The sequence below is a fragment of the Ambystoma mexicanum genome, chromosome 2q, assembly GCF_040938575.1.
Source record: "Ambystoma mexicanum isolate Mex_15411 chromosome 2q, UKY_AmexF1_1, whole genome shotgun sequence".
In the NCBI taxonomy this organism is placed as follows: domain Eukaryota; kingdom Metazoa; phylum Chordata; class Amphibia; order Caudata; family Ambystomatidae; genus Ambystoma; species Ambystoma mexicanum.
Genome location: NC_090924.1, coordinates 554,881,446 through 554,895,571, shown reverse-complemented (window position 1 = coordinate 554,895,571; position 14,126 = coordinate 554,881,446). Strand labels below are relative to the sequence as shown.

General features: G+C 43.3%; 1 protein-coding gene across 1 annotated transcript in view; it reads right to left on the bottom strand.

The window, feature by feature from the left end:
* Nucleotides 1–14,126, bottom strand: part of MINDY4 (MINDY lysine 48 deubiquitinase 4) — a 1,976,984-nt gene that overhangs the window by 603,145 nt on the left and 1,359,713 nt on the right. Inside the window, exon 13 of the mRNA XM_069647706.1 lies at nucleotides 12,157–12,224. Within this exon, the coding sequence (XP_069503807.1) occupies nucleotides 12,157–12,224 (68 nt within the window). The remainder of the gene's footprint in view (nucleotides 1–12,156; nucleotides 12,225–14,126) is intronic.

The window sequence follows — 14,126 nt, the reverse complement described above, 5'->3', positions numbered from 1 at the left end:
CATTCTGTTGATGCAGTGTGACACTCACCGGCACTGCTCCTGCAAAGAAGAAAGAAAACAGCTGATCAGGTGAGCACAACACAACAGACCTGATCCCAAGATCCCCTGCAGCAGTCAACGGATCATCGCATCCTGAATCCTGATCAGCGACCCCTTGTTTCACGGCATCTCAGCAGTTTTCAGCACTTCCACGGACATCTGTTCTCCGGCCGCCGCGACATCCAAAGGACATCTGTTCTCTGGTTTCCTAGCACTTCAAAGGACATCTGCACTCCGGAACGCCCCCGCTTCTTCTGGAAGAAAGAAAACACAAGAAATAAAGTTAGTGCAAACAACATCACTTGCATGGAATACCTGCTCTCCAGACCGCCGCCATTTCTCCTAGGAAAAAGACACCAGAAAAGCGGTTAGCGTAAACAGTAGCATGTGCACGGAACGGCAGCACTAAAGACAATAAAAATATTGCGTCTATCCACTGAACAGGACAGCAGTGCGCGCATTGGTATAATAGCACTATAGAAATCTCCACATAGTGCTTATCCAAATTAAGGACTACAATATAATAGAGAAGAAACACAGTATTCCCAAGGAAGGCTTCTCCCTACAACTACAGGTGCGTTAAACACTGCGCACCACCAGGAACTCTGTGCTCTCGCATGAACAGATTATAGAAGCTCTCCTGCTCACAGTGCATAAAAACAGATGTGCAAAGCCAACCAACAACAATCCACTCTTCAAGGATGCCTATCTAAGCCGCAGCAGGACTGGGCTGGACATATCACAGCCAGTGACTCAACTGGCCGTACACCTATTGCGCCCCTGCTAAGGAAATAGCAGGACGGAGAGCTTCGCTTCATAATAAAATGGGTGAGCCCAGACCACGGAAGTTGGGGGATCAGGGATACGTTGGGTGGAGGGAGGATCCCTGTCAGCCATCCTTGTTTACACACTCTTATGCCTTCCTTCTAGAACTACGCCCAGGGGTCCAATTCCTCCAGTGAGGCCAAGTACAGATTGCAGATGGAAGAGGTATCCAGGTGTCCCCGCAGAGCTAAGGTGAGCGTTACACTATGTCCCTTATGCCCCTTATAATTTCCTATTGCCTTATTTGTGAAGAAAAGCCAACATCAAAGGAGGCTGAACCATAAGACACCACTGTAATGTGAAGGATAGAACACTTTTGTAATGTGAAGTCCCATGATTCAAATGTGTTTAAACCTTAGTCCAGTTTCTTCAAGTTAAAAATCCATAATTGCTACTTGTAGGCCAGCCTGTTAGCTGTTTGAACAGTACTCTTTGCAGCAATGTTTCCAAACAAAACCATGTCAGTTGTTCTACACTGTGGCCCATCTCAACATAATGGAGGACCATTGGTGCGTTCAATGTGCGTCTTCTGATTTTCAAACGATGCTCGTTAATGCGCACATGTACATGTGTTTTTATGTTGCCAATATAGGCTGTGCACATTCCTTTCTAGTACACTATAGTCATTCTCCTGATGAAGACGTTGACCTAATCATCTCTTTACGTCGAAACCGGTTGAGAAGACAAGTGGGCATGTGATCTGTTGAAGCACATAATTTCGATCCACCCCATTAGTAGATCACATGCAGCATAATCATTGTGATTCTCAACATTTAATGTATATGCAATAAGGTTGTTTGTGGTGACAATTTGAATGTCCCACTATATAATGTCCTACTATGCTGGTATGCATTTTTAGCGGCTTATGAATGTTTGTTTGGCACTGTATGTGGATAAAGGTGTGAATGATTCACTGTGAATGGAGTAAACGTCTGCACATTGGGTGCCAACGTTTCCATGACAACCCGTAACATTCTCTGAATGAACGAGTGCATGCAGATGAAGCAATTCTGTGTGGCGTCCTCAAACGCGGTTTAACACTTAAGGGCCATGTCGAAAAAGCATACTTCGGGGAAACAAAAGAGTGTCTTACTCTGCGAGCAGATTGACCAGTACGTGGGGAAGATGATCTGAAGACACAGGGTCTTAATCGGGGCGGAACCCTGACAATGTCCCACTATATAATGTCCTACTATGTTGGTATGCATTTTTAGCGGTTTATGAATGTTTTTTTGACACTGTATGTGGATAAAAGGTATGAATGATTCTGTCAGATGCGGGCTCACTCTCCCAATTCTCCTCACCTGATTCTTCGGATGATGTTTCAGTGGGAACCTTGACCGGGGTCTTGCGACTTAAACTTTTCTCCGTCGCCAGCTTATCGTTGGGCTTGTGGTCCTTCCGGTTGTGTAAATAGGGTCTGGCTCTCCCGGAGGCCACCTTGGCAGAGATAAAACCCTGCCCTCGGAGGAGCCAGCCCCAAAATCAGGGAAAAACCCGAAAGGCAGAAAAAACCCTGGATTAAAGGTGGAGCTGATGGAGATTCTGTAGTCTGGATGGAATAGACTGGAAGAAGGATCTGGAGCGGGGATCAGCCAAAACAAGTCTCTATTCAGAGCTCTCCATGCAGAAGTTATGGATCCCCAAAACAGGGAATGAAGGTAAGTAAACAGAACTCCAGAAGGTAAGGACTTGCGGTTCACAGTAAAATGGAAAAGGATTTAGAAAGAATAAGGAGTACAGCTAGTGGAGCTGATGAATCAAAAGATAGTCTAGGCCAGAAAAGGAAATCCGCCAAGTTAAGAGATAATGGGCGAAGAGACGGGGCAGTCTTTAGACGTCCAAGTTGGACAACAGTAAAGGGGACAAGGAAGGAAAGGCAAAAGGTGCCTGAAGGGTAGCAGTTACTCTGGAAAAATCACACAAGGTACTCTCAAGAAAAGATAAGAATAAGTGGTAATCAATGGCTATAGACAGCCCACAGTAGGAAGGAAGGTGCAGAGGGTCGCGAAAGGATAAGCAACTCTCTGCTCTAGCCACGGACGGCGGCGGTGAAACACCGGGAGAAACCGAAAGTAAAAGGGTTAGCGCGAGTGTCGCGTAAGAAGATAGAACAAAAAATAAGGCTGTGAGAACGAGAGAAGGAGAACTACAAGCAGCAAAAGATAGAAACGGAAGGAGCAATGGAACTATAAGGAGGGCTGTAACTGGAAGATTACAAGAGGGAAAGCACAGTGTAAAGAATGTAGCGATGTACAAAGGTAGAAAACAAAGATACAATACACCGAGCAATGGGCGGAGTTTGGTTTTATACGTGACTCCACCATATTGAGTGAGGACTTGAGCGGGGAAAGAGGTGCGAGTCTAATGCCTCCACCGTCTCCACAGCATCCAACCACACTTCCTGACAGATTCACTGTGAATGGAGTTTAATGGTATTTTTTTTTTTTAGCTTTTATGTAGTTTTATGCTTTCCTGTAATGCAAAATGAAATTTAGAAGTGTGTATTAATATGTGATTGACTCATTTTTCTAAGAAATTTGTATCCTGTTAAATAAAGTATGATACTTCATTAAGAAATAACGTCCTCTGGAAATTTTGTCAGTATTTTCTGGTACAGTAATACCCTGGTCCAGAGTGTAGGGTTCTCCTGCGCCTTTCAGTTTTCTATATATTCAGCCCTTGGCTGTGCAGGTTAGTTTATTCATTTAGTTGTGTTGTATCCCTATCCAGGGACTTTATTGTAAACATCTGGTGTTTTTTTCCCAGAGCGATATCTATAGCACTTAACATGGTGGAATTTACCCGCACCACGGCTGAATCAGACACTATTTCCTTCATGGAGGCACAAATATCAGAACTAATGGAGGGCCCCTCATTTTTTGAAAACCTACAATTACCTAATCAAGACAACAGCACCTCAAGTGAGGCTTTACTTAGGCTTAAAAACAAGCAATTCCGTACAGAAATGCACAGGCATGTTTTGAAAGAGTATTTAAAATAAAGTATCATACCACAAGGACTACAAGTCAAGATTATCCCTGGTCTCTTTTTAGATGACACAGAATATAAGGTAGCATTCAGTCAGGTGGCAACTAAGTGCAGCCGCGACTTGTTAGTATTAACGATAACCACAGCCCAAAGAGTTAGACAGAAATTTATAGAAACAGTGCTCGAGCAACTAACATATTAATTACTGAAGCAAAACAGAAACTTGAACAAATAGAGAAATCATTTCAAGAATTTAAAAACATAACTATTGAAAAAAAGACAAACTTAAAACAGATATCTCTATGTTCAAAAAAGAGCTGGTATATCCATACCCTGCAAAGACTTCAACTGTCAAACATTTTGGCTACAGAATGGCGGTCCGTACACTGGGATGGGGGGAAGGCGAGGGGTTACCTTTTCTGACACGTCCTTGAGCAATTCAGGTAACGAGATATCAAACTTTAATATGGGCGACCACCGTTTGAGGAATGGGCAGTCGCTGAGGCCGCAGGAACTTTCAACACGGCAGAGAAATCCGCAATATGCAGGTGCAGAATGCCCCCCTACAGGGGAAAGGCCATCGGGACTTCCAGACACGCAGCCGGGTATACCGTTGGTAAATGAAGCTCTGCCCATCTTTAATTTGTCTCCACAAGCTCTTAAAGAACCCGAATTGCCCATATTAAAACGAGGCCTCTCCTTCGTCCCCACATAAACCTCAAGTACTATGCTTCTCACCAGTGAGGTACAACATTTCTTGAGAAAAATCAGATTGATGGCATACTTCTCTGATAAAGTGAGTATGACAGAGATTAACATATCTCGGCTGGCGAGACAATCATCTTTCATCCCTAACTCCTCCGATATCCCTCCAGAGGTATTGACTTTTGAAAGAATAGTGTTGAAGGTACTTGAAAAATGCATACAGTACCCCAGGAACACTATTGGACCCAACCTTAAACTATCTGAATTCCGTGCCATAGAAACCTTGGCTCAGGACCCTTCGATAGTTATCAAAGCAGCTGACAAGCGTGGGGGCATAGTGGTGTGGGATGCCAAACTGTACAATCAGGAGGCCCTCAGACTGTTGGCCATCCCAGGCCATTATTTAAAAATTGACAATGATCCAACAGCAATGATTAAGAAGAAAATAATTCAACTAAGTGAAAGAGCAGTACAGGAAGGATATCTATCGACCAAGGAATTTGAGTTCATTAACCACTCGGAAGAACACACTACTTTATTTTACATCATCCCAAAAGTGCATAAAGATATCTTGAAACCACTGGGTCACCCAATTGTATCAGGGTGCGGGTCAATGCTAGAGCCACTGTCGAAGTATATTGACTTCTTTATTAAACCTATATCAATGGCCACCCCCACTTTCTTACTTGACTCAAGGGATGTGATCAATTTAGCGGAAGGATTGGCATTCGATCCCACCAAACAAATTCTTGTGACCCTTGATATAGAAGAACTCTATACCAACATTCCCCAAGATAAAGCAGTCCACAGCCTACGTGTCATGTTGGACAGACAACCTCCACCACACAATGTCCCATCACACGTTTTAAGCACATCTGCTGAATTTGTTCTTGCCAAAAGTTTCTTTAAGTTTAAAGGCACATACTTTGTACAAAGCAAAGGAACTGCTATGGGGTGTACTTTTGCCCCGAATTTGGCTATTATCTTCATGGCACTGCTAGAAGAAAACAAAGTTTTGAATAACATCAACCCATTTCTCAAACAGATCAAACTATATCGTAGATATGTAGATGACATTTTACTGATCTGGGAGGTTAATGTTGACATTCTTATTGCGTTTGTGAGCTGGCTCAATCAGGTAGATCCTAACATACATTTCACCTTTGAGTATTACACTATGCGAATTTCATTTCTAGATCTATCTATAATGAATCTGGTTTCCTACAGGCAGAACTTCATAGGAAACCCACTGAAAGAAACACGACACTGCAATTCGACAGTCAACATCCCAAAAGTCTGTTGTGTAACCTTGCATATGGGATGTTTCTACGATTACGTCCTAACTGTACCAGCATCATGAAATTCAACAAACATGCTGATGTATTGGAAGATAGACTCGTTCAGCGAGGCTACCCCAACACACTGTTTAAGCACTCCAGAAAGAGAGTACGGTATACTAATCGAGAATCATTACTTTGTGTCATGGCCAAAGTTCCTGATCAAGACCAAATGATGTGTGTTTATCTTCTGCCAGCACAGTAACACGATTAAGGCCATCATCTTGAAGAACTGGAGGATTCTGAATTCAACAGGGTTGAAGTTGCAAAAACCGCTATTTGCTTTCAAAAAGAGTAAAAGTCTGAGACAGAAACTCACTCGAGCAAATAGACTTCCCTAGAAATGCAATTCCATCATAGATACCAACCTAAATTTAACAGGCCACTATCCCTGTACCTCATGCGTGGCCTGCAAGTTCTCGAAAAAAATGACTGCTTTTACATGTGAAGAGAAGATTTGGAACTTGCATACTTTTACCACATGCAACAGTAAAAATGTTATCTATGCTATCCAACGCCCCTGCAAGATGTTCTATATTGGTAAAACCTCAAGAGAGGTACATGTGCGCATTAACGAGCATCGTTCTAAAGTCAGAACACGCACATTGAATGCACCAATGGTCCTACATTTTGTTGAGATGGGCCACAGTGAAGAACTGACATGGTTTTGTTTGGAAAAATTGCTGCAAACAGTACTGTTCAAACAGCTAAGAGGCTGGCCTACAAGGAGCAATTATGGATTTTTAACTTGAAGACACTGGACATAGGTTTAAACTCACTTGGATCATGGGACTTCAACTCATGATAGAGCATTACAATTACTGCCATCTTGGTCTTTTGTGTCCCACAGGTAATGTTTGCCTGACATCTAGACCTTTTTACTCTTTAACATTGTGTGATGGCCTGCATCATTAGTGTGATGATCGATTGCTTTGGCCTCTGCACTTGTACAGTGCCCCACCGCCTTTTGGCCACTGCGTAATCCATTCCAGTTAGCAGTCCCAACTCAATCCATTCGAGTCAGCAGCCCTAGCATCCTATGTATATTTATATACTTGGCCATGGTTAGCAAATGACGCATGAGAGGCCTGGTTTACTGTGCCCTAAAATAATGGGTCGTCCTCGCCCCTCTTATTATTATTTTTATTCTTACTACAGAAATGCGGTAGGTACAGCTTTGGACTATGCAAATATAATGGTAATCTGTCCAGCCCTCGTGACGCACATTTCATCACGCCTCTGTATTTCCGTATTCCTACACTTGAGCGCATGCGCACATTGACAAACTGTGTTGCTCCAGCCCATGGATCCGAGACGGCATCGGCTTGTGTGTAATCGGATGCACGCCAACTGTAAGTCTATCCTTCTTGAGTTCTAGTCTTCATGTATGAACTATGTGGTAGCCCCATTGGACTTAATATCTAAACCGACCCTTGCATTGATGGTAATTCATTCACTTTTCTTGGGCACAGTTATATATGTGTTCTGGGCGGCATGTACCCAATTGCAGGCACGGGGGACTGGACTGCCATTCCCTCGCAGCATTCAGTCACTTTAAGGGGCATGCTCAATTGAAAGTAAATAGAGGCTCCCAACCAAGCTACCTATGGGAGATGACACTCATTTAGGTACCATACAGCAACCGATGCTTCTTGGGCGGCATGCGCAGTCTTCCAATTAAGCATGATTGGGCGTCTTTTTTCGTGGAGGTTGTAGTTTTCCTCAGCAAGTCACGAGTCGCTAAGTACGGGGCAGCTATTCGGGTCCTCCTTTTCATACAGATGTCCATGATCAATATGCATGCATATAGCACAGCCGTAAAGGGTATTTATGTGCCTTCCTTTTCTTTCTGCCCAAGCTGTGCGGACATCCTGTGCTGATCAAGTTTTGGCTTACTAAATCCAAGATTGGACAGCCCCTGTCGTCGTAGTTGCATTATCGTTGCACATCTTTGCACCGACCTTCATCTCTTTGCTATGAGGTGAGCAACTTCAGACACTTTTTCCAACTTCTAAAATGGTACCCTAAAAATGCATTTGAGGTATGTCCTCCTTAATAGTTTTCTAATCGGTGTCACACTTACTTTTAGGTGTTGATGCTGGTTTGGTGGCGACCAGGGTTTCTAACTTTTTCTGGCCATGGAAGCATAGGACTACAGATGCAAGATTTGCTCACGGCTGCCCACTTTTGTCAGACTTTGGGCATTCCATGGTGTTCAGTCCTTCAAATTACAGTGGTGTCTTATGGTGCAGCCTCCTTTGATGTTGGTTTTTCTTCACTAATAAGGCACAGATAGGTTTTTAAGCGTCACAAACCCTCTCGCTCTGGTAAATTATAAGGGGCATAGTCTTAATAGTACTTTTAGACGTGCTTGCTTAAAACTGGTTTCTTTAGAAAATGTTTGGTAATTGTTTGAATTTGCATGCTGCAGGGCTGCCCATAGGGACTGGTATTCATTCAACTCTTGTGTTTTCATGTTGCCAATATAGGCCAGTTTACTAATGCAGTGCACATTCCTTTATAGTACACTAGAATGATTCTCCTGATGAAGACGTTGACCTAATCATCTCTTTACGTCGAAAGCAGTTGAGAAGACAAGTGGGGGTGTGATCTATTGAAGTACATAGTTTGGATCCACCCCATTAGTAGATCACATGCAGCATAATCATTGTGATTCTCAACATTGAATGTATATGCAAGAAGGTCGTTTGTGGTGACAATTTAAATGTCCCACTATATAATGTCCTACTATGTTGGTATGCATTTTTAGCGGCTTATGAATGTTTGTTTGGCACTGTATGTGTATAAAGGTGTGAATGATTCACTGTGAATGGAGTTTAATGGTATGGCTTTTTTTTAGCTTTTATGTAGTTTTATGCTTTCCTGCAATGCAAAATCAAATTTAGAAGTGTGTATTAATATGTGATTGACTCAATTTTCTAAGAATTTTGTATCATGTTAAATACATTTTGATACTTTATTAAGAAATAACGTCCTCTGGACATTTTTTCAGTATTTTCAAAGTCAAGAGACTGGCAAAGAGGAAAACACATTGTGGCAAAGCCAAAAGGCTGGCGAGGAGAAAGCCAAGTGAATGTGAATCAGAACACAGGTGCATTGACAGTAATGGGTGAACCGTGTGGTCTGAAAACTGCGCCTAGAACCGGGATACCCTATCGGTAGAAGTCAAGGAAACATGCAGAGAGCAAAGCCAAAGGTATGAAAGAGATTGCTGAAGTGAAGCAGAAGAAGCAATCGGTATAAACTGGCAAGGAATTAGAAGGAGTGGAAATTTGATCTGGAACTGGTTGTGAGTCCTAAGTGACAAATTCAGTATAAGGCGGCAAGCTGAAGTCTTGGGGAAGGGAAACCTAAAACAGGTAAGGGTGGCCAACGAATAGTATGCAGACTAGTATTGCTCCCTGTGACTGCTTGGTGGTGGCCTGGATACTCAAATATAAGGGACTCCCCACTGGATTCCTGCCCCGTTGCCCCACACTTGTTTTAATAATTGTTTATTGTAAGTGGTCACATAACTGTGATCCTGCTGGTTTTAGTGCTGCTATGTCTTTAGAGAGGTGAATTTGGCTCAGCCTGTGTGAGGTGTAATTGGGTTGGCTCAGATTGGGGGCCCACTGGCGGCTTTAAGGTGGGACCCTTCTGGTACAGCATAGTACCTTGGGTGAAGTCAAACTGTCCTACTGCTATATGATGAAAATGCAGTCTGTTTAACATGCCATGAGTATTGTACAATCCGGCCCTGTACTACTAGGAGTACTTGCTGTGTTATTTTCCTTTTTTCTTCTTTGTTGTGCAATCCTCATCTTTTAATGCTAAATAATTTAAATACACGCCAATTGTCTTATGTATGTATCTATTGTATTGTATATGTATGCTGGAATTATAATCATGTGTTTTAATATTGCTGTTTGTAAATGTTCTTCTGAACCATTTAAAAATAAATAAATAAATACGACATTATGAACTTTGTTGTTGTCTTGAGGAAGGGAAACCTCAAGGACCCTTTTTGGAACTGTGTTGCCTTCTTGGGGAAGGCAACCCCAAGACTTTGTGGAACTGTCTTGAACGTGGGGAAGGGGAGCTGGAAAGTAAGCCAAGAGCTAGAAGAATATCCAAACTTTATTTGGAACACTATTTGTTTTATTGCTGACATCCCTACACATTGTTTAGCTTCAGTTGAGCAAGTAGATGTTTTGGACACTGAGAGACTTTTAAGTTGAAAGTAATGACTCAGACTATCCTTGGTTTCTTTAGGTAGGGAAATCCCACCTTAGCATAGCACAAGTTAGACCTTCAACCATCCCGACATTTAAGTTAATACAGAGGATATGCAGTTTTATTTACATTTGCACGTGTCCTAGAGCACAGCAATGTAGTTGTAAAGTTGTCACATCATGGACATAGTTATGTAGAATGTGGGAGAGCATCCCCCACTAAATGAATGCTCTGAATAGGCTTGATATTTGCTCATGTTTCTTACACTCAGCTTGTGCACTGTCCTTCTCCCTCCCTGCCATGTCTGTATCAGTGCAGGCATACGCCTTAGAGTACTCTTTGCTGCAAGACAAGTTTTACTGGATCCATTTAGTATCAGGGCTCTCTTGTCAACAATGCAATGCAAAACCAGCAATTGGCTTGGAGCCTTAATAATAATGGTTAACTGGCCACATCATCTGATTAGATGGAAATCAACTATTGGAAAGGCATGAATCTACTCTTTGCAAGACACAAGAGACCAGAGGGCATCAGACTTCAAGTCAGCAACTGACACTTTGCAGGAGTTTAACAAATTACTCAACATCAGACGAGTGCCGCAGTCAGTACAAGAACAGCATGCGCATGCAAAGAAAACATTAAAGCAGGGATACCAAGTCCTGAGGCAAGACAGAGACTGACCCCAAGACACAAAATATGGCATCTGGTCTTAGGACAAATAAGCAGGGGTCTGTAGAGAGGAGTGAGCAGAACTCCCATGGTTAATAGGTCATTAGATACAGATTTCGGTCACTTCTGCTGCCTGTTTTTTCATGTAATCGTGCCCTTATTATAAATCTCGGTTTATGTCTTTAAATACCAAAGTCGTCAATCAATCATTCAGTACCTCTGCTGGTTTTGTTGGTCAATCGCTCAAGATCTCAACTGTTTGAACAAACTGTTGAGATCAAGCTCTTAAGCAAAGAGACAGATCTCCTCAGCTATGCAGCCATGAGGCAAATTACTCCCAGAAAAAAACAATATCTGCAGCACAGTTAATTATTAGCATAGTCCTTTAACTGCAGGTAATTTAGGACAATTCATAAAAGGGTTTTGTAGGAAGCCAAGATGAATCTCAGATCCCTTGCTAGTCCCTTTTAGAAGGAAGCTTTCAAACCTCTAGACTACCAATGTGCATGTATGACACCAGCAGAAGCGTACATAAGTTTAGGCATAGCCCAGCAGCTCAACATATGTCCACAAGGTGTGGCACTATCTTGGCTTATCTAACCTCGCACTCTCAACATTCGCCTGCAAATTGCATTGTTGGACATGTAGTCCAAAATAAATCTAGAAATGTAAAAAATCAACATAAACGCAAGTGATATTTCATTAAGGCAGTGTGTTTAATTTTCATTATTAAACAACTGCTTTTAGATGAAAAAAATAAAAATAATTTGAAGTTTAGGCGGTTTCAAGAGTGGGTACCTTGATCCGTGGACGGACTACCTCGAGCAGTCACAAGTACAGGTGACAGATCCCCTGGACTACCAAGCCATGAGACTTATGGCTTCCCCGAGTATACATACAATCACCATATGTCACCATGCGCTCAACGTCATCTTGGGGGTGGTTTCAGTCTTTGCTCTGCAGTACAGGTGACAATGTGACATGTTGCCTACAGCAAAAACCTTGGACATGGCTGTGCACTTTGTCTCATCTTGCACTGTGAAGAAAGTGGCGAGTTGCAGTGATAGAAATACATGTGTCAGAGGCTGCTCATGGTAACAGAGTGTCTTGTAAAACAGAAAATGGTTCCTCATACGTGGGGTGGATATTATAAGTGTCGATGACAAGTACTATATTTGAGGAGATAGCAAAGGCTATTTTATGGCCCTGAAGATGTAGTGGAGTACATTCCTAAAAAAATATGAGTTGCTTCAATTGCTATAGTGATAATGTTGAAGATAAATACAGAAATACTTTCAGCATAGGAACACTGAAAAGGGTAAAAGAAAAAATAAATAAACTGCATAATACTTACAAATCAATGGACCGTGAGAAGATAGCCGAGAAAGTAAGCAGAACACATCCAAAGGGACCGGCTTCAAACTGCAAAATGGAAGCACAGTGTTTACTTTCACCACTCTTCACATGTTTTTGAAATTACTAAGAACTTTAGTTGTTCATTTGAACTATTTTGATTTAATTAAAAAGAGTGAAATGTTTTTTAAATGTCCTACCTCGATCTTCCTTGAAAAAGTCTCAAGCAAATATCAGTTGCTTTTAAGTGAAATACATATAATGACAGGAACCTAAATGCATGCTACTTCATCTAAAACATAAACTGAGGCATGTTGAGAATTAAAGTACAGGATAAAAGCAGAACATGTAAAACAATCATGTCAGCTGAAGTCTAACTATTGCTAAGGAACAAGTTACTTACCTGTAACTGTTGTTCTCCAGAATGGGTCTGGCATGGATTCACATGCTCATGAATATACCCCGTCGTCAGGCTGGGAATCCTCGGTAAAGAAAAAATCAGTATCAGTTTTGTTTCTGATCTGTCTTTCTTAGTAGTAACCAATCACTGATCTCTGGGCCATACTGCCCCAAGCCAATGACTGCCCTCTCCCCAAGCCCCGCCTCTGGAAGCCATCCTCAGATTTGGTAGCACGCCAAGTGGCAGTATGACCAAGTGAAGAGCCGCAGAGGGGTAGGTGGGAGGGTTCGCATGTGAATCCATGCCAGACCCATGCTGGAGAACAACAGTTACAGGTAAGTAACTTGTTCCTTCGCCAGCATGGGGTCTGGCATGGATTCACATGCTCATGAATAAAAGAATACATAGCAGTATACACATGCACAACCACGGGAGGTGGCAACAGGCTCAACATTAAGCAATACAACAACTCAACATTAAGTATCTCTTACCTCCTCACCAGGCTCACCTTAAGCGAACAGGTTGCGCAGCACTGCTTGGCCGACCCTGGAGTCCCGATCGACGAAGTAGAATCTTGTGAAGGTGTGCGTCGACCTCCATGTAGCAGCCCTCCAGATGTCCAGCAGGGGCACACCAGACAGGAACGCTGTGGTAGCAGCGATCGCTCTGGTCGAATGGGCTCTCGGACGGCCGGGCAGCGGTCGGTTTGCCAACCGGTGACAATGCATGATGCAGCCGGAGAGCCATCTGGAAATGGAAGTCTTCGAGAGAGCCTTCCCTTGATTCACAGACCCAAATTTCACAAACAGTTGTGACGTCTTCCGAAAACTCTCCGAGCGGGCCACGTAGAACTTCAGCGCTCTAGCTACATCCAGCGAGTGCAAAGTCCTCTCGGCCGGCGACAAAGGCGACGGAAAGAAAACTGGTCTCGTTGAGGTGGAAGTCCGACAGCACCTTGGGCATGAAGGAAGGGTGCGTCCTCAGCATCACCCTCGTGTCATGAAAAGTCAAGTATGGAGGCTTGCAAGATAGGGTCTGAATCTCTCCCATTCGTCGTGCAGAGGTGATGGCCACGAGGAACGCTGTCTTCCATGACAGGAACTTCAAAGGCGCAGAATGCATAGGCTCGAATGGGGCTCCCATGAGCCTGGTCAGCACCACATTAAGCTCCCACGCCGGGGCAGGAGCCTTCACCGGCGGGAATCATCGGAATAGTCCCATCATAAATTCCTTCACCAGGCGATGAGACCACAAGGACGCCCGTCCCGTCGTCCTGGTATATCGGGAGATGGCAGCCAGATGTATTTTTATGGAGGCGTGAGCCAGTCCAGCCTTGGCCAACGACAGCAGGTACGGCAGCACTTGAGGGGCAGTAATTCGCAAAGGGTTAATCTTCCGTGCACGGCACCAGACAGAGAACCTCTTCCATTTATGACCGTAACACTTGAGAGTTAAGGACGCCCTGGCCTTTGCAAGAACCTCTCTGCAATCAGCCGGGATATCGTACCCTCCAAACTTTAGTGCTGCAGGAGCCAGGCTTGCAAGTTCAGCGACTGTGGATCGTGGTGGAG